General features: G+C 50.5%; 1 protein-coding gene across 2 annotated transcripts in view; it reads right to left on the bottom strand.

The window, feature by feature from the left end:
- Window positions 1–4515: 4515 nt before the first annotated feature.
- The window catches only part of CLIP2 (CAP-Gly domain containing linker protein 2), a 69026-nt gene continuing 47691 nt past the window's right edge, over window positions 4516–25850 (bottom strand). The window contains exons 9-17 of one of the 2 annotated variants that reach the window (XM_016199034.2): window positions 21667–21771; window positions 19062–19997; window positions 16861–16918; window positions 13493–13576; window positions 12380–12536; window positions 9800–9959; window positions 8764–8949; window positions 8259–8321; window positions 4516–4648 (exon numbers count right to left, since the gene is read on the bottom strand). In XM_016199034.2, the coding sequence (XP_016054520.2) occupies window positions 4637–4648; window positions 8259–8321; window positions 8764–8949; window positions 9800–9959; window positions 12380–12536; window positions 13493–13576; window positions 16861–16918; window positions 19062–19997; window positions 21667–21771 (1761 nt within the window). In that variant the 3' untranslated portion in view covers window positions 4516–4636. Of the gene's footprint in view, window positions 4649–7571; window positions 8322–8763; window positions 8950–9799; window positions 9960–12379; window positions 12537–13492; window positions 13577–16860; window positions 16919–19061; window positions 19998–21666; window positions 21772–25850 lie in introns of those variants that run through there. The other variant, XM_087815602.1, reaches the window with a different exon arrangement.

Raw genomic sequence — 25850 nt, 5'->3', positions numbered from 1 at the left:
CCATCCTGGTGCATGTGATGTGATACCTAAGTGACTTGCATTTCCCTAATCATTAATGAGGCTAAGCATCTTTTCATGTGCTTATTGGACATCTGTGTATATGCCCTGGAAAGATGTATATTCAGATCCTTTGCTTATTTTTAAATTGAGTTGTCTTTTTATTGTTGAGTTGAAAGTGTTCCTTATATATTCTGGATGTTAGACCCTTATCAGATAAATGACTTGCAAACATTTTCTCACATTTGGTGGGTACTCTTTGGTGTAAAAAGTTTTAAATTTTGATGAAGTTCAATTAATCTATCTTCCCCCTTGGTCACTCGTGCTTTAGGCTCATATCTCAGTGGCTGATTCAGGGCTGTGGTGGGGGAAATACAAGATGAGTTTGGAGTATATTGCAGTACCCCAGAAAGTAAGGAGGTGCTTACAAAACAAAACAAGGGGGCATGTCAGAGACACGAGGTGGTGGTGGGGGAGCAATTGAAAGGGCTCCCAATGGCCAAAGCTAGCACAACTTGGACAACAAATAACAATAAGTATTGAATAATAACCCAAAGTATAAAATAAATATCCATGCATCCATAGTGACATAAATAAATAACTAGGTAAATGGGGGGAAAGAGATAGTTCTTCCTTACAGAAGAATTCCAGTTAATAGATGGAGATAGAATGAGGGAACTAGAAAATCACTATTAGAATATCACAGTGATAATTGCCTCAGGCAAGATCCACTGAGATAGTTAATAATCTGGCGAAAGTTTAAGGAGAAAATGGATATTGGCAGGCGGGGTTGGAGCCCCAGGGTGTCCAGTGCCTGAGCTCTTTCCAAGTGGTCTTGGCAGAGGTGCCTCTCCCACAGGGTTACAGCGCTGAAGGGTCATGGCTGCCTCCAGACCTTCGGCTTTGCACACACCTCCCTGAAGCCCCCACACCACATGCCTGGGGGTTCCCGGCCTAGAGGCTGGGAGCCCCCGAAGGCAGCTTTGGGTAGTAGTCTGTCATGGCCACCTCATGCCCCTCCTCCGCCTCAGAGGCCTCTCATCCTTCCTGGTGCTTTCCTTCCATCCCGCACCTCCTAGATGCACAGCCTGGGCAGACAAGGGCTCAGGAAGCTCCTTCTGGAAGATTCAAGCCCTTTGCCATCTGACCTCAAGTTTCAGGCCCCCTCAGCCTTGGTGACAGCAGGTAAGCCTTGCTCTGGAGCCTTGCCAGCCTGAGACGCCAGCTCCCACTCCCCCTGTGACAGTCCCTGCCTACTCCCCTTCTCCCTCCTCCCCCACCCAGCACCCTCTTCTTCACAGCAGCTGACACAACTTAGACTGCCCGCCTGGGAGCCACGAGTGGGTGGGGGCCTGGCTCTTCTCTGACCGCATGCCCCTGGTGTGGCGTTCCCACGGAAGTGAGTTCATTCTCTCTCCTGCAGCAAGCTGACCCCAGGGAAGGGTGACACATTTGGTGTCATCACCTCAAGTGACTGGGCTAAGCCAGTGGCTCCGGTAAAAGAAACCACAGGTCACAGTGGTGTTTGGTTTTAACAGGAAAGAACCTTGTTTGCAGCAGCTCTTTGAATTTCAAATGCTGGGCTGGTAAGAAAGTTCTGGAAGGACAGAGACCATATATATTCAAGGCAGCAGAAGCCCAGACAATAAATAGGGCACTTTAAATCTATCTCGTGATGGACACTGTGTTGATTGCACTCCATTTGTACCCACTCGGCACTCCCTCCATCCTGGCTGGGCCCCAGGGCTGGCCTCTTACCCTCCAACAGGCCCCTTGCCTTGGCTCTGGGTTGGGTTCCACTAAGAAGAGGCATCAGGAGGAGGGTGGGAGGAGAGGGGCCGGGTATTTACTCCTGCAGCTCCTTTGCTGCAGGGCCACCCACCTGCTGGAGTTCTTTCCACAGCTGCAGCGTTTGCCCAGTTCCAGTCACAGCCCCTTTGCTTTACCCCTGTGGGTAGCAGTGGCTCCCCAGAGTCCTTTGTGGGTTCCCTTAGCCCTGCCCACACCTGCACACATGGCCCTTTCTTTCAAGTCCTGTCCCACCCTGGGGTCCCACTGCTTGTCCCAGGACTGTGCTGATACAGCTCCCGAGAAAGGGCACAGTGCTTGCGGACACACTCAGCGGTGAGCCTCCAAGGCCTTGTTCAGTCTCCCGGGGAGGCAGCCTCAACTGCAAAGCCTGTGGAATGACCACAGAGCTTGCAGATGCTGACTGTTCACGTGACCTACAGACGGCTTGCTGCAGGAGACAGAGTTACCTCTGAACCTGAAAATGTTCTCACTCACCTAACTCAACAACTTGGTGCTAGCCCATCCCTATTTTGCGTATCAGGATTTTTTTTTTCTTGCAGGCCCACTTTTAACTCTTAACAGATTCAAGTTCAAACCCCTGCCCCTCTCCAAGAACTACTACAAACAAGATTTTCTGAAGACTCAGATTCAAATCCAAACAAGGCAGCTCAGCCTGGGGTGTCTTCAACATCAGCTCCTCTGAGGTCCTTGCCAGCCATTCACACTCAAGTCAAATTAGCTGGCAGGCAGCCCATCAGGAACAGGATTGAGACCAACTCCTGGCACCAGTGTGCTCACAAGCTGGGAGAGGCTGGGGAGCCCAGGGCACCGACAGAGAGAAGCAGACAACTGCACGGGTCCTGGACCTCAGTCACAAGCTTTATTGTCTCGAGCACGGACTCGCCACACTTCAACAATTCCACTTCGGGGAGGGGAAGGACCTGGGGAGGACTTGGGAAGGGGGCATGGCTGAGCCCACACTGGGCAGGCAGAGACGCTCACTGGGAAACCACTTCTTTGATACCTGCCACCTGCAAGCCCCTCCCGGTGTGGGCCTTTGGCGGTTAGTGGACCAATCAGCACCTCCTTTGGGTGGGCAGCTGCCTGATTTTGCTGGAAAGAGTACTATTAACTCTGGGTTAAGCCACTAAAGCATCGCTCCTAGACTGTTGTTAATAAAACCGCATGCGAGAGCTACCAAAAGCCAACAGGGAGGGGGTGGGGCCGATGGGACATACTGGTTGCCTCCAAGACGGGCTGCCTTCAGGCAGGTTGTGAGCACCACCCACCTGTACCTGGGAGCACTTTCAGGCTCCCTGGGCTGCTCCCTGGGCGGACTGCATAACCATCCTGGTGCACCTCGGGGGCGCCATAATGGGGCACCAGGCTTCCCCTGCAGCCCAGCAGCACTGCTACAGCACAAAGCCATAACCCATGGGCCCCCCAGCTCTAGTGGTGGGAGCTGCTGGGCCAAGGCTGGCTTTTCCTGCCATGCACAGGCCTAGAGAAACTCAGCAGGGCTTGAGAGGAAGAGGGAGAGGTCGTTCGAGTTTTCTCGCCAACAATATCCCTTGGGTTCTCTTTCTGGCTACAGGAGACAAGGTTGAGAAAGCTCTGGGCTGGTGCCTGGTAAGACTGAAGGGGGCTGTTGGTACGTGTGCATTTTGATGCGTGTGCCTGGCGTACACATCCCTGGACGCTCGCTGAGTGTACCGGGGGGTGTGCGCGCAGTCAGGTTGCAGGAATGTTTGTGGTGGTGCGAACACTACCTTGCCCGGCCTGGGGCTCAGTCCTGGAACCCAAGCATGTGCATCTGTGCGGCCTGAGCATGGCTGACTGCCAGCACCCCATCTGCATGGCCACGTATGACCCCTCTGAGTGTGCGTGTGTCAAGGGTCAGTGGGTGCATATGTCAGGGTGTGCATAGGTGTACCTGCGGTGGGAGGCCCAGTTTTGGAACATCTAGTCAGCCCAGGGGACACCAAATTACTGACCAGTCACAGCATGTCTGGACTACTGGTCTGAACTCCTGTGGCCACCCTACTCCAGCTCCAAGCCAGGTCAACTGTGGGGGTGAGGAGAGGGGCTTCCAAACTTTCCTAATACTGTGGCTCCTGGCCTTGGTGACCACCCTCTGGCCAGCAGCTTGGAGTGTGTGTGTGTATTGATGTTGGGGGGAAAAGGTCCTTGTACCCCAACACCTTGAACCTTGGACCTCGCTGGGCAGATGGGCTAAGGGGAGCTTGTACCACTGTCTGAAGGAGGCTCAGGATGTGGGGACAAGCAGCCCTGGGAACTGCCTTGGCCTGTAAATGGCTGCAGAAAAGGGGGTCCTCAACTGGCTCCTGAGGACTGGACTTCCCTCCTTGGTGCCTGCAAGGAGACCCTGGGCCTCCTCTGACCCTTTCCTGGGACAATAGCTCTCTGGGGTCAGTCTGAGCGGGACCCGGGAGAAGGAAGGGAAGAAAGGGAGGTTAGAGATGTGCCCAGGATGCCAAGATGGTCCTCAGGGCAGCTCGTTCTGGGGAGAGGTGCCTGGTCAGATAGCCTCAGCCTCCCCAAACAAACTCCAGAAACTGCTGGGGTGTCCTGGGTGTCTAGGCCGAAGGTTCCAGGGGCCAGGCCAGGTCTGTACCGCTCTCTGTGGAAGTTCGTGCTTGAGGAAGCCTCCTGGTCCGGCAGGGGGATTGAGGGTGGGGGATTGTCCAAGGTGGTAGGTACGTTATTGTTACAAACACTGTTCTTGTCTCCAAAGTGACAGTCCTGGCCGCTGCCTGGAGGGGGCGCCATTGGGGCAGAAAGGAGTGGCTCTGGTGTGGACTGGGCTGCTCCATGGTGTCCCTCAGGGTCAGTGCTTGTCCTGGAGAGAGCAAGGGCTTGATCAGCAAGTGTCTTCAGGAGTGGCAGAGGGGGTAGGTAAAAAGGGGGGGGTTGGGGGAGGAGAACCCATCTGTGCCAGGTAGAGGGAACAGCATGGGCAAAAGCCCTAGAGCAGAAAAAAATCTCTGCTGTGTGTTGAGGAACGGTGAAATAGGAAGTAGCGTGGGAGCTGTTTAGGGAAAGTTGAGGAGAGGCAAGAGCAGATGGGTTTACAGAGCCCTGAGTTCATGTGTGGAGGTTGAATTCAAGAAAATAAAAATTGAACATGAGACTCTAAGCCTTGGTTTTCATGTCTGCAAAATGAGATGACCACCGTGCCTCAAAGGGTTGACAAAGCCACACAAGGTTTGGATATCAGCACCCTGCCACTTCCCCCTACAGCTCTGTGCCCCTCCTCACACCATTTCTCTCTGTCCCTCCCCCACAGGTCTGGCCCTTGGCAGATTTTATGTCCAAGGTTCTCCAGTGTCTAGGTGAGCACCTTTGGCCAGGGGATCTACTGTCAGGGGTGGAAGGACAAGTTCCTAACCCCACTCCAGCCTCACTTGTCCCAGGTCACATAGCAAGCCTGGGACAGGGCCAGTGCTGGGCTCTTCCCTCCTTACTGGGCTGAGGCCGGGCCCCAGGTGGGTGTCTATAACACTGTGGGTAAAAGCAGGTGTTAACTGTGGGGTGGAGGCCACCAGGTACCCCCTTAAAACATAGCAGTCAAGCAGAGACATAATAATCACGGGAGTCACAGGCACCCTTCAGGCCCTTGGAAGTTCTAGAAAACCAATTTTACACCCACAATTTTATAAAATGTAGAAATTACAGAAACTGCTTAAGGAAGAGAGAAAATGCTTATGTTTAAAATATTCAGTGAAAAATACAGGAGGTGAAACTGAATATAGAGTGTGCGACTTACTCTATTGAAATGATGTATGTGCTGCTTTGCAACCATCGCAGTAAAGGCTGGCTCAGGGGAGAGTCATCCACGGACGCTAAATGTGGGGGAGGGGGCTCAGTGAGGAGCAGGGAATTCACATGGTCTTAAAGTCTCCACAGACCGATTGTTAGAAAAACCCACTAACTATACAGTGGAGAAATCAGGTAACTCCTTGACCAGGTGATCAAATTCACATGAGGCGTGCACGGCTGATGGACATCATGTCCCCATCTGGGTGCCGGAGGACACGGCATTGACGAAGTGCTCCAGCTGAGATGAGATGTAGGGCCTGGCTCGGATCACGAGGACCCATCAGACAAGCCCCAAATGAGGAATCTTCTATTAAAAAGAGTGGGGACTATATTTCAAAAGTGTCAATGTCATAAAAATCAAAGGGAAATTGAGAGCATGTTCCAGATTAAAGGAGACTAAAGAGCCATAGTAGCTCTTTAGTAAATGCAGTAAGCTGACAGCCTGGGACTAATCCTGCACTGAGGGGAAAACGGTGGGAGATGCTCCTGGGTCAACGAAGAAAATGAGCACGGAGAGCAGAATGGATACAGATTGATAACTGTACTGTCGTTATGTGTAATCATGCCCTTCTACTCGGGAAATACAGACCCAAGTGTTAAGGCCACGACACATGCACTCATGCTCGAATGGTTGAGAAGAAAAGCACAGGCACTGTGACACTCACATCTACACCCAGAGAGCAGGAGGCGAAGCCCACGGGGCAGCACCCTTACAGCGTTAAGGCGGAAAGCGCATCCGCCTATTTCCATCCTTGCAGGTTTGTTTTGTAATTTTGAAATTATTTCCAAATGAAATTAATGTTTACACACATGGACATACCTATACATATACATATAACAGCTTCCCATTATTCACAGTAGTTATGCTCTGTAAAGTCACCAACGCTGAATTATCAGATATCACTGCCACTGCCCTCGGGGGAAATACGGGGGTAGAGTCCTTCGAGCCTCCTCTGATCATGATGTTTTAGTCAACTGGTCATACATAACCATGTTTTGTGTGATTCTGTGTAAAGGCACCTTATTTTTTATTATTATTTTAAAATACGTTTTTATTAATTTCAGAGAGAGGAAGGGAGAGGGAGAGAAACATCAGTGATGAGAGTCATTGATGGGCTGCCTCCTGCACCCCCCTACTGGGGACCAAGCCGGCAACCGGGGCATGTGCCCTGACGGGGAATAGAACTGTGACCTCCTATTTACCACTGAGCCACTGCCACCTTATTTAATACATACTGTTGACTCATGAACTCAAGGCCAATAGTATGGCAGGTCTTCAAATAACATTGTTTTGTTACGTTGGTAAGAAAAAAGAAATTTGATTCTCGGCCGGGACCACAGTCTGTATGGCATCTGAATATCCTCCCCATGTCTGTGTGGGTTTTCTCCGGGGACTCTGGTTTCCCCCCACATTCCAAAGATGCGCCTGGGAGGTAAACTGGCATGTCTGAACTGTCCCAGTGTGAGTGGGTGTGGGTGTGAGTGGCCCCATGAGGAAGGGCGTCCGGTCCAGGACGGGTCCTGCCTTGTGCCCTGAGCTGCTGGGAGAGGCCCAGCCTCTTGTGACCCTGAACTGGAAGAAGCGGGTTGGAAAATAATTATCTTTCCTATTTTTATTCTTCTTTAATGTAAGTGTAGCTCACATTTATTTCAATGTTTAATATTGTAAGTGGTTTAGGTCTTTATTTAGAAGTTTGGTGATGTTTTTGTGACCAGAAATAATGCTGTAGGAACTTAACTCTTGTTTATATCAATTAGCCAGTGGTAAAGCTGGTTTTGTCATATGTCATTTTGCTTAAAGTTGCAATTTCTAAGAACCTGTGAATGACCTTAAGTGAGGACTTACTGTGTAATTCATGCCTGAACGAAGCCTATTTAAAACACTGATTTTCTTCCTAAGGCACAGAGCCATCTTCTCTCATTTAGAGACACTTCAACACTGCACTTGGGGGGTCATTTTAAACAGTAGAAATCGCCAAGAAAAAACACCAAAATGTGAAAAATGTGGCACTAAATTGATTTCAAAAAGGACATGTTTGCAGTATGAGAACTGAGACAAGAAGGCAGAGGTAGCCTTGTTACTCCTCAGCTGGGAACATGCAATTCAAACTTTGCTCTGCTCTGTGCATGTTCATGAATGACCACAAAATTGTTGCAAATATTGATTTTGGAGTCACAAATAAATCTTAGTGAGTAGGCAAATTTGCAAATGTCGAATCTGTGAATAATGAGAACTGACTGTACCCATATGAGTTACGCACATACACATACTTAGGAAAGTTCAGGAAGGCTACCACTTACAAACACTAACCTTGGTCATCTCTGAGTAGCAGGGCTACTAGCATTTTCTTCTTTATATATTTTTGTGTATTTTTCCCCCCAAAAGTTTCCCAATAGGCATGCATTACTTTAGAATAAACATTTTTTAAAAAAGGAAACAAGGTTAAAAAAGCAGGATAAATTCTGAATTAAGATGAACTGCACGGGTTCCTCTGTGAGAGTCCTATTGTAAAGCCTTTGCATAATGCATCTTTGTTTGTATTTTTGGTGACTTTTAAGGCTTTTTTTCTGCCTGTACGGGAGGGTGATGGGAGTTCCAGGGTGTCCCCTGGGGCCAGAGTGCCCCTTACCTCTTGTTTGTGGGCCTTGTCTTGCTGGTGGATGCCGTTTGCAGAACCAGAATTGCCGATGGCCTGTAAGAGTCATGGGCAGATGCTGAGGTTCGCCAGGCAGCAGTTCTTAGTACGTCCGCTAGATGGCGAGGTCTTCTTGATAGGATCACCTCAGGCTCCAAACTGACCAGAGCTCTTCAGAATGGGTGACCCAGGACCCCCACAGACCAAGGCTCTTAGGGTGAGGCCGCATCTCTCCCCTTAGTCTGAGATCCTCATGCCAAAGCCATGTACCTCTTGGGCTGGAACTCCCAGAGCACATGCCTGTGTCTCTCCCCTCAGACCAGGGTTTCCAGGACAGACAGGGCTGCCTCCCCCTTCAGACCGGGGTTCCCAGGATAGACAGAGCTGCCTCTGCCGCCCCCACCACCCTGTGGACCAGGGTTCCCAGGAAAGGGCCCTGCTCCATGGGAACACTGCCCTCTGGTTTGCCTGGTCAGCCCAGCCCTGGCCCATGGCTCACCGGGGACTTGTCAGGACTGCTCCTCATGGCCTCCATGAGCTTCTCCACCTGCTGAGCCTGGTCCAGTGCATCTCGCAGTGTGTCCTCTGTGCTCATCAACTGGTGCTGTAGCCGCAGGAGCTCAGGGGCTGAGGACGGGTCAATGAGGGAGTAGCGCCTCTGATCTGACAGTGACTTCTCTTTGTCCTGGAAGTGGCGGGAGAAAGGAAGAGCGTGTGTGCGTGTGTGCCTGTGTGCATGCACATGTGTGCCCGTGTGCATGTGTGTGCCAGGGGAGGGAAACCTCTCCTCCAAGCAAGAAACTCTCCTGGCCCCACCCCATCTCTGGGCCAGGCCAGAGCATCACCGGGACATTCCTCACCCCTCCCTCCCTCACTTGAGAGTCCCCACTGAAGCAGGCTCTGTCATATGCTTCACATCCTCCAAGTCCCGAAATCCAGACGCCCTCCTTCTTTCATTCTTGACCCTCACTTCCTCCCCACTGTCTTATATGGATCCCTCCTCTTCACCGTCAGACCCAAAGCCTCATCACCTTTTACCCTCCAGCCATCTGACCCCCTCCGATAGTGACTTCCACACCCCTCCTCCCAGCAGGACACAGCTGCCCCACCCACCATGGTCCCCGGAGACACACCTGCCTGGTTCCCACTCAAACTTGCCCCCCCCTTCCTCACATTCATGTGTGAATCCCCACTGTAGGACCCTAAACAAGTAGCTGCTTTCTGGTTACTTCTCAGGATGGGGAGCTCACAACCCTGCAGTAGCCCATCTTACCTCTGGATAGGCCTGATTCTTAGACAGTAGCCCTTTGCATTGCATCACCTAGACTGGCACACAGCAGCCAGCCACGATGTCTGCAAAAGCAGCTGCCTGTAGCCCCTCCACCAGCTATGTCACCGACCCTTTGGTTCTAGGGGATTTTGAATGCTCTCTAAGCTTGGTTGTTCCTGGGGTGGATCCAAGAGGTTACCACTCTCCCTGGCCTGACTGCAGGGCAGCCTCAGCCTCACCCTAGCATTCCCCTGCCCTCACATACCAGCCCAGTCAGCTTTTCACGAAGGCCCCGGATGTCATCCTTGAGTTTCTGCTCCTTGATCCGCCACTCAGCCTTGTGGACCTCACGGCTCAGGTCCCTCTCAGGCCCTGGGGAGTGGCGATTGGCCTCCAGCAACAATACCCGCAATTCGTTCAGACTCCTGGGGGAGGAATGTGGGGGGGCACAGAATAGCTACAGTCAGCCTCAGCCCCTCTACTCCCATACTCCAGCTATTAGCCTAATGCCTAGAGACTGGCTATTAAAACATCACCTGCGCCAGAAGGGGCCAGAGTGGAAACATGAGGCATGAAAAGATTCGACCATAGCCTCAGAGGGGCCAGGATTTAGGGATGGGACAGTGAAGGGGACTTGGCCTTTCCTAGAATATTTTAAAGGTTTTTTTAAAAAAGAGAATATTTGCTTAACTAAAAAACTTAAGCAAAACAAAGCAAAACAAAATATTTATCCAAGAGAGCCCAGAAGCAAGACTTTAAATGACGGAAATCAGATGAGTTTTATTGCCCATGCAAGCCCTTAATCAACTGGCAGTAGCTGCCTGGAGTACTGTGATAGAATGATTCTCAGGCACACTGAGGCCCTGTGGTGGTCAATCAGCAGTGTCTTCAATAGGCAGAGGATTAGAGAACAGAACACACTCCTTCTAAGCCTGTTCTCTTGCCTGCATCTACTATAGAGGAGGGGAAAACTCCCTTACTAGGTGGCGATGGGTAGTTGAGAACAAAGTGGAAATCTGCTGGTACTGCCCCTTTCCCTTTCCTCCTCCTTTCTGCTATGAATGTGATGGCCGGAGCTCCAGCAGCCACTATGCACCATGAGGAAGAGTCCAAGAGAACCAATTAGTTAGCACTGATTTTTTTAGCCACTAAACCAACTGTCATCCACAGCTACTCCCAGATTTCCTGTTATGTGAGAAAAATAAATCTCTACTTGTTAATCTGGCAACACATTCCTGGCTGATTTTCTACTCTCCTCGTTAGCACCACAGGAGCATGGAGAAGCTCATGGTGGCCTACTTCAATAAAGAAAGGCTTCAAGAAAGAGATGGGCTGTGAGCTAAGCCTCAAAAAATGGACTGGATTGAATAAAATGTCCAAAAAGAAGAAGGTAGGAATTGAGTGAGTGATGAGAGACAGAGGAAAAAATAAGCCAGTTGACAGCAGGAAGACAAACACCTCAGGGGAGGCAAGACTGGACGGAGCACAAAGAATAAAATATCTGATTTGGATGGGGGAGGGTATGGGGAGCAAGACATCAGTGGAGCCTTAACTGAGGAGCCTGGCTGGTCATGAGTTCATGTTGGGAAGGAATGTTCCCCAGTTGCACCTGTTTAACCCCCTCCTGGGATGGGCCACATTTTCTAGAGAGGTGTTAAATTTGAAGCAAATCTAGCATAGAAACTCCCAATGTGTACCTCAGACTTAAGAGGAGGGGAAGAGACGGCATTTCCTTTATAAAAAGATGCTTGTACTTTAACAAGATTCCTTTAAATCAGAGGTTGAACCTCAAATGTTTGCAGGGGCTGGTGAACCATGTCGGTGAGTGGGTGTAAGTAAAATAATGAAGAAGGGTGGGGGGCTTAGGAGACTGAAAGGGCCCTGCCCACTGAAAGGGTGCAGGTGCTCCCCAGCAATGGCTGGTTGTTTCTAGGCTGGAAGTCAGCCTAGTGTTGTCAAAACTTCCAATTTTTTTAAGGGAATCTGGAGAAATCTAAATTTTATGTGCAATCTTCTGATTTTTAAATGCTATCTAGTTTGTTTGTTTTTTTGTTTTTTTTTCTAAAGCCTCATATGGGTTACACAAACCATGTCTATAAACTGGAACCAAGAGGTTTTCCAAGTGTGGTATAGGGAACACTCAGGGGTCCCCAAGACCCTTTTAGCGGTCCATGCGTCAAAACTATTTTCACTATCATTTCTCATGCATATACAATGATTTCCCCCCCCTGGGGTCACATGGCATATTAATGATCTGAAAACAATATTAAAATACACTCTTTTCCAACTACATATCACTGTAAGGCCAGATTTTCATAATATATTTCAACCAAAACAACAAACTGCAAAGACTGAATACAAAATGTTAAACAATGCCACTATTCTCATTAATTTTGTTTTGTTTTGGAAAACAGTTACTTTTAATCAAAAGCATGTTATTTATGTTACATGCAATTGGTTTATTACTTTTAAATGAATTAATAAATATTTTTAAATTCCTTAATTTTAATTTCTAATGTGATAGATATAGAATAAATAAACACAAGCTTTGTGGGAATCCTCAATAGTGTTTAAGAGTTTAAAGGCATCCCTGAGACAAAGAAGTTTGGGAACCACTAATCTTTTCAGGAAGTTCTTCTTGGAGAGCTGTGTGAAGGAGGATTCTGAAGCTTCACCTGAGCTTGGCAGAGGAGACTACAACAATCGCTGGTGATGCCAGCCACCTGTCCTACCCAGTCCATCCTTGCCCACCTCTGGAGAGGACTGGCGAATGTCAGGGCCAGAGGGGAGACAGCGGGGTGGCAGGGCCAGGCGGGTCCAACTACCCTGCTCACAGCGGACTCACCGCTCCTTCCGGAGCAGCTCCTGGCTGATGAGGACCAGCTGGCCGGAGGCGTCGTGGGTCTTCCGGGACAGGGTCTCTAGCTCTGCCTCCAGGCGCCGCTTCTCTTTCTGGAGGGTGTCTGCCTTCTTCTCTCCAGACTTGCACCTGCTCTCCAGTGCTGAGGGTCAGCCAGCAGGAAGGAAGGAGACGGTCAGGATCACTGTGGGAATCTGTCCCACTCGAGGACCAAGGCCCGGGCAGGGAGCCAGTTTTCTCGGGTGGGGGGGATCACAGTGACACACTCCAATGACTGGGTCTCTCTCTCCTGCAGAGCCAGGCAGCTAGGGGTCACAGTGACACACTCCAATGACTGGGTCTCTCTCTCCTGCAGAGCCAGGCAGCTAGGGGCCGAGAGAACAGCCACAAAAAGCAGACCAGGACCCCCAAGCACAGCAGCGTGGGCCCTGTGGTGGTGGGAAGCAGTCCACCCTTCCTGAGACAGGACCCGGTGTTACACTGTTGCTTCATCTCTGCCTTGGAGGCATCTGAGGTCAACTGACCTTTGTTGGAACCAACTATGCCATGTGAACGTGATGGGAACTGGAGAGACGTGGGGGTGGGAACCATTCCCCGGGGTGGGGTCATCTCATGGACACTACCACTGGCACTCCAGCAGACAAGAAGCAGGGCCAGTCTTGCACCAAATCATAAATTCCTTGCCTCACCCCAGGCTCCCCTCTGTCCTCACTTCCCCTGTGTCTTGCTCTCTGCTGCAGCCGGTGTCCTTCCCCCCATTCTTAAATCCTGGTACTTCCTCCAGGGGCTGGGGGCAGACAGACTATACCAAAGTAGCCTATGAGAAACCAAAAAATCCTGATGGAATTTCAGAACAGAGTGGCCACTGGCGAGAGAAGCTGGCTGCGGTCCCCAATTGTATTATGGACCATGAGAGGGCTACCATTCCCCCACTCACTGCTGCCCAGTGGCAGTCCAGTGAAGGTGAACTGGCCCAGGCCACCTCCTCAAGGCAGAGTGCGGGAGGGCACCCTGACCCAGGCGCCAACCCTCTCCACGCTCCACTGACACGTGGCCCCATGAAACCCCCCGCATCTGCCCTGCGGGAGGGAGACTTACCACTTACTTGGGCCTTGAGCATCTCAGTCTGGGACGTCAAGGCTGTCACCTCTTTGTCCCTCTTGTTCAGCTTGTCCTGCAGGCCTAGGGGAGAAGGGAGAGACGAGGAGCCATTCATGCTCCAGGTTCAGTGCTGCGGTACAGTGGTCGCCACCCCTCACTCTGGGTAACCCACTCTGAAGTAGAGGCTCCACTACTGTGTGGTCTCAGGCAACTTAACTCTCAGAGTTTCCTCAAGCAAGAAATGGAGATGATAATAACGGTGCCCATGTCACAAGGTCATGTGCATTCAATACTGGATAGCCTCAGAGCCGTTGTAAAAAGATAATGCATGGGAAGTGCTAGAAACACATTAACTTTCCATAAGTTAATTTATAAGTTTAAGGTAATACCAATAAAAATACGAACAAGTTTTAATGCTTGTAGAACTAGATGAGCTGATTCTAAAATGTCTTGGAAAAATAAGCAAGAATAGTCAAGAGAGTTTGGCAAAAACTTCTTCAGATTTACCATATGACCTAGAGAGTTACCATATGACCTAGCAATTCCACTCTAGGTGTATGCCTCCCAAAACAGATATGCAACAAGTACTTGGACATGCATGTTTATAGCAGCACTATTCACAACAGCCAAAAGGTGGAGAGAGCCCAAATGTCCATCCACAGGTGGATGGATAAACAAACGGTGGCATATGCATGGGATGGAATATTACTCAGCCATAAACTGGGATGAAGCACTGACTCATGCTACAACATGGATGGACCTTGAATACATCATGCTATGTGCACTAAGCTAGACACAAAAGGCCACATATTGTAAGATTCTATTTATAGGAAATATCCAAAATAGGCAAACCCATAGAGACAGAAAGCAGATTAGTGGTTGTCAGCAGCTGGAGGGAGGGGAGAATAGAGTGACTGGTTTTGGGTATGAGGTTGCCTTTGGAAGTGACGAAAATGTTTTTGAACTAGATAGAGGTGGTGGGTGCAAAATACTGTGAATGTCACTGAATGTTTGCTTTAAACTGTTTAATTTTATGTTATGTTAATTTTTCCCTAATTAAAAAAAATGGTCTGGCCGAAGTGGCTCAGTTGGTTGCAGCGATGTCCCATGCACTAAAAGGTTGCTGGTTCAATTCTGGGTCAGTGCACATACCTGAGTTTTGGGTGTAACCCCTGGTTGGGGCACGTACAGAAGGCAACTGATCGATGTCTCTCTCCGTTTCTCTCTCTCCCTTCTCTCTCCTCCCCTTCTTCTCTCTACGCATGTTCTCAGGTGAGGATTAAAAAAAAATGGCGAGGAGAATTTTGAAAAAGCAGAGTAGGAAAGACTAGGCTTACCAGGAACTAAAAACCAAACCAAGCTTGAATAATTAAAACATTATAGGCCCTGGCTGGTGTGCCAGTTGGCTGGAGCATCACCCTGTGCACTGGAAGGTCACAGGTTCGATTTCTGGTCAGGGTGCGTATTGGAGGCAACTGATCGATGTGTGTGTCTCTCTCTCTCCCTTTTCCCCTCTCCAAACGCAATAAAAATAAATTAAAAACAAAAATGTTATAGAATTGGCACATGAACAGATAGAAAGGTCATTGGAAAGGAATAGACAAATTCAGAAATAGAGTCAGTTATACAAGAAAATTTAAAAATAATGCTTGCAATTCAAGTCAGTAGAGAGGGGAAGATAAGTTTTTCAAACATGGTATTATGGTATTGGGACAAGTGGGTACTCTTTTAGGAAAAAAATAAAAATGGGTCCCTACCTCATACCTTATAGAAGGATCAATTCTAGATGGACCAGAGATTTAAACATATAAAAAGTACTAGAAGAAACCATGGGATACATTTATAAAAATAATAAATCCAGAAGCCAAGAAACAGATCAGTTTAAGAAAATCTGCATGGCAAATACCACTATAAGAAAAGTCAAACAAGTGGGGGGAATGTTTGCAATGTCATATGTAAGGAGTTTCTAAAAATGAACAAAAAGATCAATAATCCAATAGGGGAAAAATGGGCAAAGGATGCCAGTAGAAATGGAAATGGCGCTTCATGCACAGTGAGAGAAAGGTAAACTGAAATTACATCAGGTGACATCTTTTACTGTTCAGACTGGCAGAGATCACAGTTTGATGAAACAATGTTGGTGAGGCTTGTGGGAAAACCCACTTTCAACCACAGCCAGTGGGAGTTAAAACTGGTTGAGCCCAAGGAGGTGGTAACTTGTAGTAGCGATGTTTGCAATAGGCAAAGAATAAAAACGACCTACAGTAGGAAACTGGCTAAATATACAATGGTGGCTCCACACAATGGGATATTCTGCACCACAGAAAAGACTGTAGTGATAAGGAAGAGTCTCCAAGATACATTATTAAATGGAAAAAAGTAAGGAGCTGAAGAGAATGAGAGGTATGGCACCATCTGTTACCTATTTGCTTGTATGTGCAGACACTCTCTGCATGGGGACAGACAGAAGTTGGCCGACGCTGTGCCTTTGGGAAGGGAACCAGGGAATAAGAGACCCTTCACCTTATGCCCTTTGAACTATTTGTAGTTTATACCTATTTTATTTTGTTAAATTTTGGGGGGGTGACATTGGTTAATATGATCATATAGGTTTCAGGTGTGTTTCTTTTTTTTTTTTTAATATATCTTTATTGATTTCAGAGAGAGGAAAGGAGAGGGAGAGAGAGAGCTAGAAACATCAATGGTGAGAGAGTCATTGATCAGCTGCAGCCCGCAACCCGGGCTTGTGCCCTGACCGGGAATCGAACCCTGATCGCCTGGATCCTAGGTCGACGCTTAACTGCTGAGCCACGCCCGGCCGGGCTCAGGTGTGTTTCTATGTTACAAGATCTGTATACTGCACTGTGTGCCCACCACCCAAAGTCAGATCTTCTCTTGTCACCATATGTTAGTTTTTACCTATTTTAAAAATAATGTAAAACCAGCCTGGCCAGCGTGACTCAGTGGTTGAGCATCGACCTATGATCCAAGAGATTTCAGTTTGATTCCCGGTCAGGGCACATGCCCGGGTTTCAGGCTCAATTCCCAGCAGTAGGCAGCCAATCAATGACTCTCATCATTGATGTTTCTGTCTCTCCCTCTCCCTTCCTCTCTCTGAAATCAATAAAAATATATTAAAAAAAGAAAAGAAAACGTAAAACCAAATAAATAACAGGGTATTTGCATGATGCCCAGAACTCAATAAACGGAGCCACAGCCCTCCTCACCTGCGGGGTGGCTTGAACATGCAGTAGGCACCTCTCACCAAATGGCAGATGGTGCAAAACCAAATGGCACCCAGCTCAAAGGCAGAACAAACCAGCCTGTCCCCAAAGCCCTGTCCCACCTGCCCAGCAGCCACTTACCCTCCACAGTCTCCTTCATCCTGATCTTCTCCCCTGAAATGTCATTCGACTCAATCATCTGAAAGAAGAGGCCTGTAAGGGGGACGCTCGCTTCCCCTCTGTCCCCAGCCCCAACCAACCCAACAAGCATGCCCCACCTTCACACTCCATAAGGGGACTTGCTGTGGCAGGGAGCACAGGTGTCCTTGATATAACCCCCCAGCAACAGAGGACCCCTCCTCTGCTCCCATCACCCCCAAGGCTGCTCTGTGGTTTCCATGGGCACACCTCCTACCCCTTCCTCTGTTGAAAATGTCTATTATATTAAACAGATGTCTCCTTCCCTGGGATACCTACAGAGGTGGGTCCTGAGAATCTGTTTCCACCAACATCCAGAGGCAAAATTCCAGCCTCAGTTTCCCCTCCATGAAACAAGTATCGACTGCCATGGGGAAGTGTGTGCAGGGCAAGCCCAGGGCTAGCTCCTAGAGGGACTTCAAGAAATGCTACTTCCTTTCTCTCCAACACTTCTTTTAAATAATAAACCCAGAAGCCGAAGAAGAAAATATTAAGAAGAAAAAAATCTGGGCAAACATCAACTGGCTCCTTACTGCTTCCTTCTCCAGAAGTTTCTGGCCTCCTGCTCATGCTGGCTGTCCTTTGAGCTTGTAGTTTGCCAGAGTCTAACACTGCAAATCAAGACAGCACAGAGCTGAGGAGGCAGTCACCTCCATCCACCTGTCCCTCATACTTTTCTTATACATCCCAACCCCCATTTTAGTCTCAGATAGTGATAACTAAGCCCCCTCGATCTTTATTTACAAACACGGCAGGGAAAATAAGGCACACACTAAAACATTCTTTAAAAATTCTCATACTTTCTACATGAGACCAAAAATCTAGTGTCCCTGGACATGTGGGTCCAGACTGAGACACCGTGTGTGTGGAAGTCAAGAGAGGTCTTCCTGAGGTCATCACCCATTCCTCAGTCCAAGGTTTGTGACTGAGGAGCAGGAGGCCACCCTCCGGCCTCTGTCCCCTATGCTCTGTGGAACTAGAGCAGCCACAAACCTCTCCTGCTAAGGGAGTCCAGGTGTGGGGTCCCAGGCCTGCCCACCCTGCCCTGAGAAGCCAATCAGGCCATATACACATAGGCTAACCTGGGGCTCTTCCTTTTCCTTCTGCCCAGGATCCTGGGAGAGCACTTGCTAAAAATGGTCACTTCCTAGCAGAAGGGGGCCAAAGGCTACTACATTGGGACCTCAAAGCATGACACAAGCAGAGCTCCTTTTACAAAAAGGCACCCTGTATTTGGAACTTCTGAAGACTTATTGCTGGAATGCTAAATTCTAATGTAAAAGTACGAGGAACTGAAGATCAAGAATCCCCGGGGTCTGTAAAAAGGCAATGATCATACTGCTAGTTGTCCCACTAGTGGGCAGAAACCCTGGAAAGATTGGCTCATCTATGAAATGGAGCCCATATTGACCTCATGGGAGTGAAAGTGAAATGGGGCAACACACGGCCTGGCACAAGGTGTAGTGCCCTGAACCACTCAAAGGCCCTTCCCAGCCCCACTGGAGAGAATACACCTGTATGGGCCTCCTTAGCTTGCTCATCTGAGATATCTACATTTGGAGAAAAGCTAATATTGTGGCAGTAGCCTCTCCAGGGCCATCTCCCTCCAGCCTTCCAGACCCCACTCCAGGGACCCCCACACTCTGGGGAAGTGACCACTGGACTGTTGCTCAGCCCGTCCTTAGATCCCCTTGGTTAGCACTCGAGTTGGAGATGGGAGCCCCAGGACTGGTCAGGGCTTGTCCTCCACGTTAATGCCAGCCTCATGGCATAAGAGCCTGCAGAGGACAAGTCCCTGGGTACATCAGGGACTTGGGGACTTGGAAGAAGCCTGTTCTCTGCTCTGAGGTACATCTCTCTCCAGGCCTGGTCTGTGGGGGACCCAACCAGGTCAGCTCAGACTACCTTGGGTCCCCACAGTCACCTAGGTCAGCTGCCCTTCTGACAGAGGGAGAAGAGGCTCCTCCTCTGAGCCTGATGCCCCCAGATTTCAAATGGGCATGTACCTGAGGGCAAGGAGAATGCTTCCCTGGGCTGGAAAAAAGAGGTCAATAAACACCTAGGCCCTCCCCAGCCAGCCCTCAGGCCTGAGCTGCTGTTGCCTGTGGGCCCCCACACAGCCCAGCAAGAAGGGTGCTGCATACGTTGGTGTGCTGGGACGAGCACAGGGACTCGACAGCTTGGAGTCTGTTTTCAGCGACCAGCAGCTTCTCCCGCAGCCTCTCGGCCTCCTGCTTGCTCTGGGCCTCCGACCGCTGTAGCAGCTCGTAGTCCAGCATCTTCTTCTCTGCCAGGGAGATCTGCTCCTTGAGGAACTCGATGGCCTGTGCCTGGCCCCGGTACTCCGCGTCCAGCTTCTCCAGCTCATGCACCCGCAGCTCAGCGTCCCGGCGCTGGTCCTGGGCCTCCTGCAGCTCCAGCCGGTGCTGGCTGGCCTGCACTTCCAGCTGGGCCCGCCAGTGCTGCTGCAGGCCGGCCAGCTCCTCCTGGGCCTCCTGCAGCTTCTGCCGCAGGCCCTCCTTCTCCTTCACGTGCATGGCGGTCTCAATGTCGTGCTTGGCGCGCAGGTTGCCCAACTCCAGCTGGTGCTCCATCTTAATGCCCTCCATCACAGCCTTCAGCTCCCCAATCTCCTTCTGCTGGGCACCTGGGCCCGAGTTCAGGGTGGCCTTGAGGTCCTCCAGGGACTTCTGGTGGTCCGAGGCTAGCGAGTCCAGCTTGGACTTCCAGTTGTCCATGAGCCCCATGTTCTCACTGGTGGCCTGCTGGACCTTGGCCTTGAGGTCCACCACTTCCTGTGCATACTTCTCGTTGGCAGCCCGGAGCTTCTCCAGCTCCGCCTGGTAGGCCCTCAGGGCCTTCTCATACTTGTCTCGCAGCACACCGCTCTCCCTCTGGTGCTCCTTACTGGCCGACAGCAGCCGCTCCCGCAGCCGCAGGGTCTCTGTGGCTTCAGGGTGGTCAGCAGGCGGTGGGCCCGAGTGCAGCAGGCACTGCTGCAGCTCCTCGATCTCACCGCGCCGCAGGTTCAGCTCCTCCTCCAGCTGCAGCACCCTCGACTTCTCGGCCACTGTGGTCAGCTACCAGGGAGAGAGGGAGACAGGATCAGCAGGCCAGCTGGAGAGCAAGGGGGATGCAACAGGAGTTTAGGGGGGGCTTCCTCACCACTCAAGGGCCCCAGCCCCAGTGGCAGAAGGTCATGAGAAGGGAAGGGCATCCACCCTTACCCGAGTGCTGGTTTTTCTCAGGGGCCTTGCCCACCACAGCTACCAGAAAGAACCCCCTGGCTTGTACCCCAGTGATTCAGGGAGTCAGCTGTCCCTGCTGCACTAGGCTTGGGGCAAATTGGTGGTTAAAAGAAACCACCTATTTGAGGTTATGGGTTTCTTTCAGTTCATGTTCTTTTTAAAGAGCAGAGACCATAGGGGATTTTTGCATTATCCTGTTCTCGAAAGTCCCCAGCTGGAATGGGTTGATTCAGAGGGGCTGTCTAGAGGGGGTAGCCAAAGGGTTGGCTTAATGTTTAAAGCAGAACAAAATTAATGCTCCCAGGCCTGCCTCCTGATAGAAAACTCTTGAGATCAGAGGTTCCACCCTCCAAAAACCCACACCTTGATCACGCCAATGGTCACAGATTTGGAAACAAAATATTTAAATGTTTTATATCTTTTACAAGCTTAAAATTTTTGTTTCTGAAGCTGACCTTTAGTTCAATGAACTTGTTTTTCAATTAAGTTGAAGCCTAGATTAAGATGCCTTGGTGTGGAGGGCTCCAGCGTGTCAACCATGACCAAGTCAGTTTCTGCAAGTAGCCTCTGTGCACATGCATGTGTACTGCATGAGCACACACGGTCACTGGGCAACAGTTAGTGTGTGTAAAATGAGCTCTGTGTCCCCAGGTGCCCACTGCCTGCACACACTCCCCTGTGTGCTGAGGCTGACATGCAGAAACTGACCGCTCCGCACACCACACTGCATGCTGTTTACACCCCAATCACTGCTCGCTGGCTGTTTAGCTGTTGCCAGAATTGCAGCTGGGCTGTCCCCTGGGCTAGAACAGCCAGCTGTTGGCATGTGTGTGCCTGCACAGGGGCCAGTCCCAGGATATTCATGGGCTAGCTGGGCCTGGAGCCTGGACTTGGAACCAGGCCCTGGGACTCAGGGGGAACTCACCTCCAAACAGAACTTTCCTTAGCTAGGAACTACTCCCTGATCCACAACGGCCATATCCTGGGCTGACACAGAAACCTAGATCCCCAGCCCCAGGTCCTTCAGGGGGCCCCTCCTGCCACCATATTCAAGACCTTCCAGGCTAGAGAAACCTGGATCTACAGTCCCCCAACCTCCAGCCTTCCCCAGCTGGGAGAAGGGAGGCATGGACAGGTTGTCTCTGTGCCTGCCCACAGAAGGCAGAATGTTCCCAAGAGACCCATGATTTCTGAACATGACCAAACTGTGTCATGGCAATGCATGGGAAGGGAGGGAGGCGGAGGGTCTCACAGGACATTCCCAGCCACTGGACTAGCTGGGGAGCAAAGTCACAGAGAGCCAAGCCCCCTCCCCCAACAGGCATCCATGGCAGTGGAGTACTGGCGCATTTCTGACCCTCCACTTCCCTCCTAGAAAGGGCGCAAAAGGAAAAAAACAATGAAGACAGCAGTCAAGGACAGAGAAAATAATAAAACAGAGGAGGCCCAGGTATGTCCACAGGCCAGGGCGCTGGCGGGCCAGAGGCGGAGGGCGCGTTACCCTGTTGTCGGCTAATTCTCGGAGCAGCCGCTCGGCCTGCGCCTTCTCCAGTAGCAGGCTCTGCTCCAGCTCCCCAATGCGCGCGTGCTCCAGCTGCGTCTGGGTCTGGTCCACCCAGGTGGGCGGGGAGGTAAGGACAGGGCAGAGGGCACAGGGAAAGGAAGCAGGAGGAAGAGAGAGAAAGAGAGAGAGGTGGCGTCATCTACCATGAACAAGACAGGAAAACAGGTCAAGGAGAGGAGGTGGCTCAGGGAAAGAGGAGGTCTGGGGAGGTGAGCCTTCCCCCTGCCCCTCAGCGTCCTGGCTGGGTTTCTTTAAGGGCAGAGGACAGGCTGTAGCACCCTGCCCAAGCTGGGTGGCAATGGGCACCCTGGGTCCCTTTTGTCACCTCCAGGTGGCCCTTTCCCTTACAGCTCTGGGAAGGAGCCCCAGCCTGCTCCCACTCCCCAGGAGAACCCTGTGGGCTGTTCATCATGCCAGGCACAGGAGGCCGCCAGGAGGGATGAGCAAGTAAATGACTGCAGGATTCTTGGTCCCCAGGCCTGTGCTGAAGGTGGACGAACCAAATGAATGGGAGGTTTTCAAAAATGTACCCGCACCATCATGATTCTCCCAGCCTGGCCTCCCTGGTGGAGGCTGAGCTGTGCCTCCCACTGCCCAGCCCCATGCCCAGCGCTGTCAGTGCCCACCCCCCAGGGCCCTGCAGAGAAAGCCTGGTCTCCCGAAAGCACAAGGGCATTTTTGTCCCAGCTTCACAACCCCCACTTCACACACTAACAAAGCCTGGCATTCTCCGGGCATCCAGGCTGGCATTTGGGTTTCCCGTGACAGATCTGTGAGCATTCAAAGCAGTATGGAGACCAAGTTCAGGTTAGGGAGAAGCTAGAGAATCCTCCTCATCCCCCTGCTTGTCCCGTCACCATCCAGGAGAAACAAGGTTAAAGCAAGTCTGTGTGGCAGCTCTGAAGAGGCAGGCTTAGCAACATAGCACGTATCCCTAAAAACAGGAATACGCACCCGACACTAGCATGGCTGACGGCAACGGTGTAAACCGATACCTCCCGTCCCAGAAACTCTTGCAATTTATCAAGAGCTACAGAGATGTTCATGTGCTTTGGCCTGTGACCTTATTTCTGTGAATTTTCCTATAAGAACAACTAAAAAGTTTCCCTCTTTCTCTCTCAAGAGGGCAGTACACCGCAGTGCTAACCAGCAGCCACACTCAGGCTCTTCCAGAAAATTACAGCCTTGCAGGGCATGTCCCCACCCTCCTCTCACTGAGGGTGGGCACAGTAGCGCTGCCCAGGACCCACGCTAGATGGAGCATGATCATAAATGCCCTACTGGTGACCCCATGGGCAAGAAAAAGCCCCCAGCTTCACAATTTTAAGGGCAATTGCATTTGGTGCCCCCCAACAGGACTCATCTCCATCACTTTCCAAACTTCTAGCTTCCTGGTCCATGGGCTGCAGTCTGTGGGGACACATGGGAGCTCAGTGGAGTTGTTTCCAGTACTCATTCAGTGAGGATAAATTCAACTTAGGAGCTTGGGTGGGGCAGCCTTAGAGGCTAGATTTTAGGTGGGTGGACGATCTAACCTCCATTCTGCTCCAGGGACACTGAGCAGGGCCTGAGGGGTGGGGGCCACCACCCTCCTGTTTTAGTCAGTATCGGGTCTCCTGGAGTTGATGTTCTGAAAACCACCATCAAGGCAGGCTCCCCATCCTGCAAGAGAGGCAGGCCACTCCAGGCAGAGAAAGCCTCGAGCTCAGAATCACGCTGCACCTTCGGGCAGAGCAAGGTCCAGACTCAGATGGCTGGACCTCAGAACTGGCATCTTACCTCAGACCATCCTGACTCCACAGAGGGGAGGCAAGGTTTCCGGCAGCCGCCTGGAGCAATGAAGGAGGCTCCTGAAGTGGGGAGCTCCCTGTCTCTCTGCCCCATTCCCAACCCTGGAAGCTCAGGCCAGCCCTGCCTGAGCCCTTGCCCTGCAGCTCTTTTCCTTCTCCTCACACAAACCATGTCTACTCCACTCCAAAGCACACCGCCATCCCTCTCACACTATTATTATTATTAACTAAATGGGGAAGGAGTTTCTCCAACCGCACGAGTGGGTCCTGAAGGTCACGGGCACTGTCATACCTCTTGATGTCCCTTCAGGCCTCGCACCAAATCCTTCTCAACAAACGCTGATTCTGAGTTCATAAAATTGGCTCTCTCTGCTACAATGGGTGTTCCCATGCAAATAAAAAATAACACTGAGGGGGCTATTTGATTAATAAAACAATAACCTGAACCCTGGTGGCAGAGAGTGGCACAGGTTTCCATGATGCAACATGGCAACACCCTTTTGAGAACCACAAAACATATCCCCAGCCTCTGCCCTATGATCCCACTCCTGAGGAGCACCTGACCATGCTCCTGTCCTGCTCTGGCATTGGGGATATAAACGTAAACAAGATGGACAGGGTCCCCACCCTCAAGGAGCTCACATTCTAGGGAAGGATGCAAACAATAAATGATTAGTGACAACAACTTCAGGTTGTGACTCGAATTAGGAACAGAGCACCAAGTGGAGAGCAAGTGGGATGGACGTAAAACGAGGAGGCAGGAAAGGCCTCTAAGAAATACAATTTAAGGTGAGACCTAAAGGAGAGGTAGGGACCCAGGCATGGGGAGGAGAAGGTCAGGCAGAGGAACCAGCACGAGCAGAAGCTCAGGGGCAGACAGGGCTTGGGGTATTCCAGAGGCAGATGGGAGCCCTCTGTGCCTGGAACAGATGTGTGTGGCAGGGCTGGGTCCCGAAGGTCCTCCCTTGGCCACTCTACAGAGCCTGGCTTTTATCTCAGGTGGTGGCCTGAGATGTGTGAGCAGAAAAGGAACTGGGTCTGATTTATGTTTTTAAAAGATGTGGTCATATGATGTCTGTGGTTTGCTTCAAAATAACATGAGAAGGGGCTGTGGGTGGGGGGTATGGCTGAAACTAGTGGCTGTGAGTTGAAAACCGTTGAAGCCGGGTAATGTGTAAATGGGGGTTCATGACGTCATCCTCTACTTAGAGATTCAAAATTTTCCAGTGTTAAAAATTAAAAAGACACTTTTATAAAGTCTATCTGGCTTCAGTGTGACAAATGACAGTTGAGGACTAAGAGCAGAAACAGAGCAGCCAAGAAGAGGCTATGCAGCTGTCCAAGGCAAGGCGCTGTGGCCTGGCCCAGGAAGGTGGCCGTGGGGATGAAGATGACTTTGGCAGCAAGGTCAAAAGGATTTCTGATAAAGGGAGGAGGGAAAAAGAAGGTTCGAGATAAATTTTATTTATTTATTTTTAAAATATATCTTTATTGATTCAGAGAGAGGAAAGGAGAGGGCAAGAGAGAGATAGAAACATCGATGATGAGAGAGTCATTGACTGAACCCACAACCCGGGCATGTGCCCTGACTGGGAATCGAACCCCAATTGCCTGGATCCTAGGTCGACGCTCAAGCTGAGCCACGCCCGGCTGGGCTCGAGATAAATTTTAGCTGTGGGGCCTGAGCAACTGTGTGAATTGTGGGCCAATTGTGAGATGAGAAAGGTAAGGGGAGTGGTGTTAGGGGGAGAGAGGAACAAATGGAGAGGTCTGCCTGGGACAAGTTACATGTGGGCTCCTGTACTGGGCTGAATAGCATCCCCCCAAATTTCATACCCTCCTGGAAACTCAGAACATGGCCTTGTTTAGAAATAGGGTCTTTGCCAAGTAATTAGTTAAAATGGGGTCATACTGGATTAAGTTGGGCCCAAAATCCAATGACTGGTGTCCTTCTAAGAAGGTCATGTGAAGAGACATAGGGATGACCCTGCCCGCACCTTGATTTCGGACTTCTAGCTTCCAGAATTGTCAAAGAATAAATCTATTCTTTTTAACCACCAAATTATAGTAAAAAAAATTTTTTTTACTGCAGCCCCAGGGGAATGCTAAAGGCGCTCATCACTTACTTGTCCTGGTGGAAGTGTCCAGCAGGCACACCCGTGCAGAGATCGGGCGAAGACCAGGGGAATCATGGGCTTATAAAGGGCATTTAATGTCACAGACTGAAAGCTCTCAGGGAGAGTGTAGACCAAGAGGCATGTGGGCCCAGACTGAGCCCTTGGACAGGCCAATGTCAGAGGTCAGGAAGGAGGCTGAGAGGCTGGAATGCGG

The sequence above is a fragment of the Miniopterus natalensis genome, chromosome 3 (genome assembly GCF_054644295.1).
Source record: "Miniopterus natalensis isolate mMinNat1 chromosome 3, mMinNat1.hap1, whole genome shotgun sequence".
Lineage (NCBI taxonomy): Eukaryota > Metazoa > Chordata > Mammalia > Chiroptera > Miniopteridae > Miniopterus > Miniopterus natalensis.
Note: the sequence above shows the minus strand (reverse complement) of the source record. Positions and strands in the feature narration are given on the sequence as shown.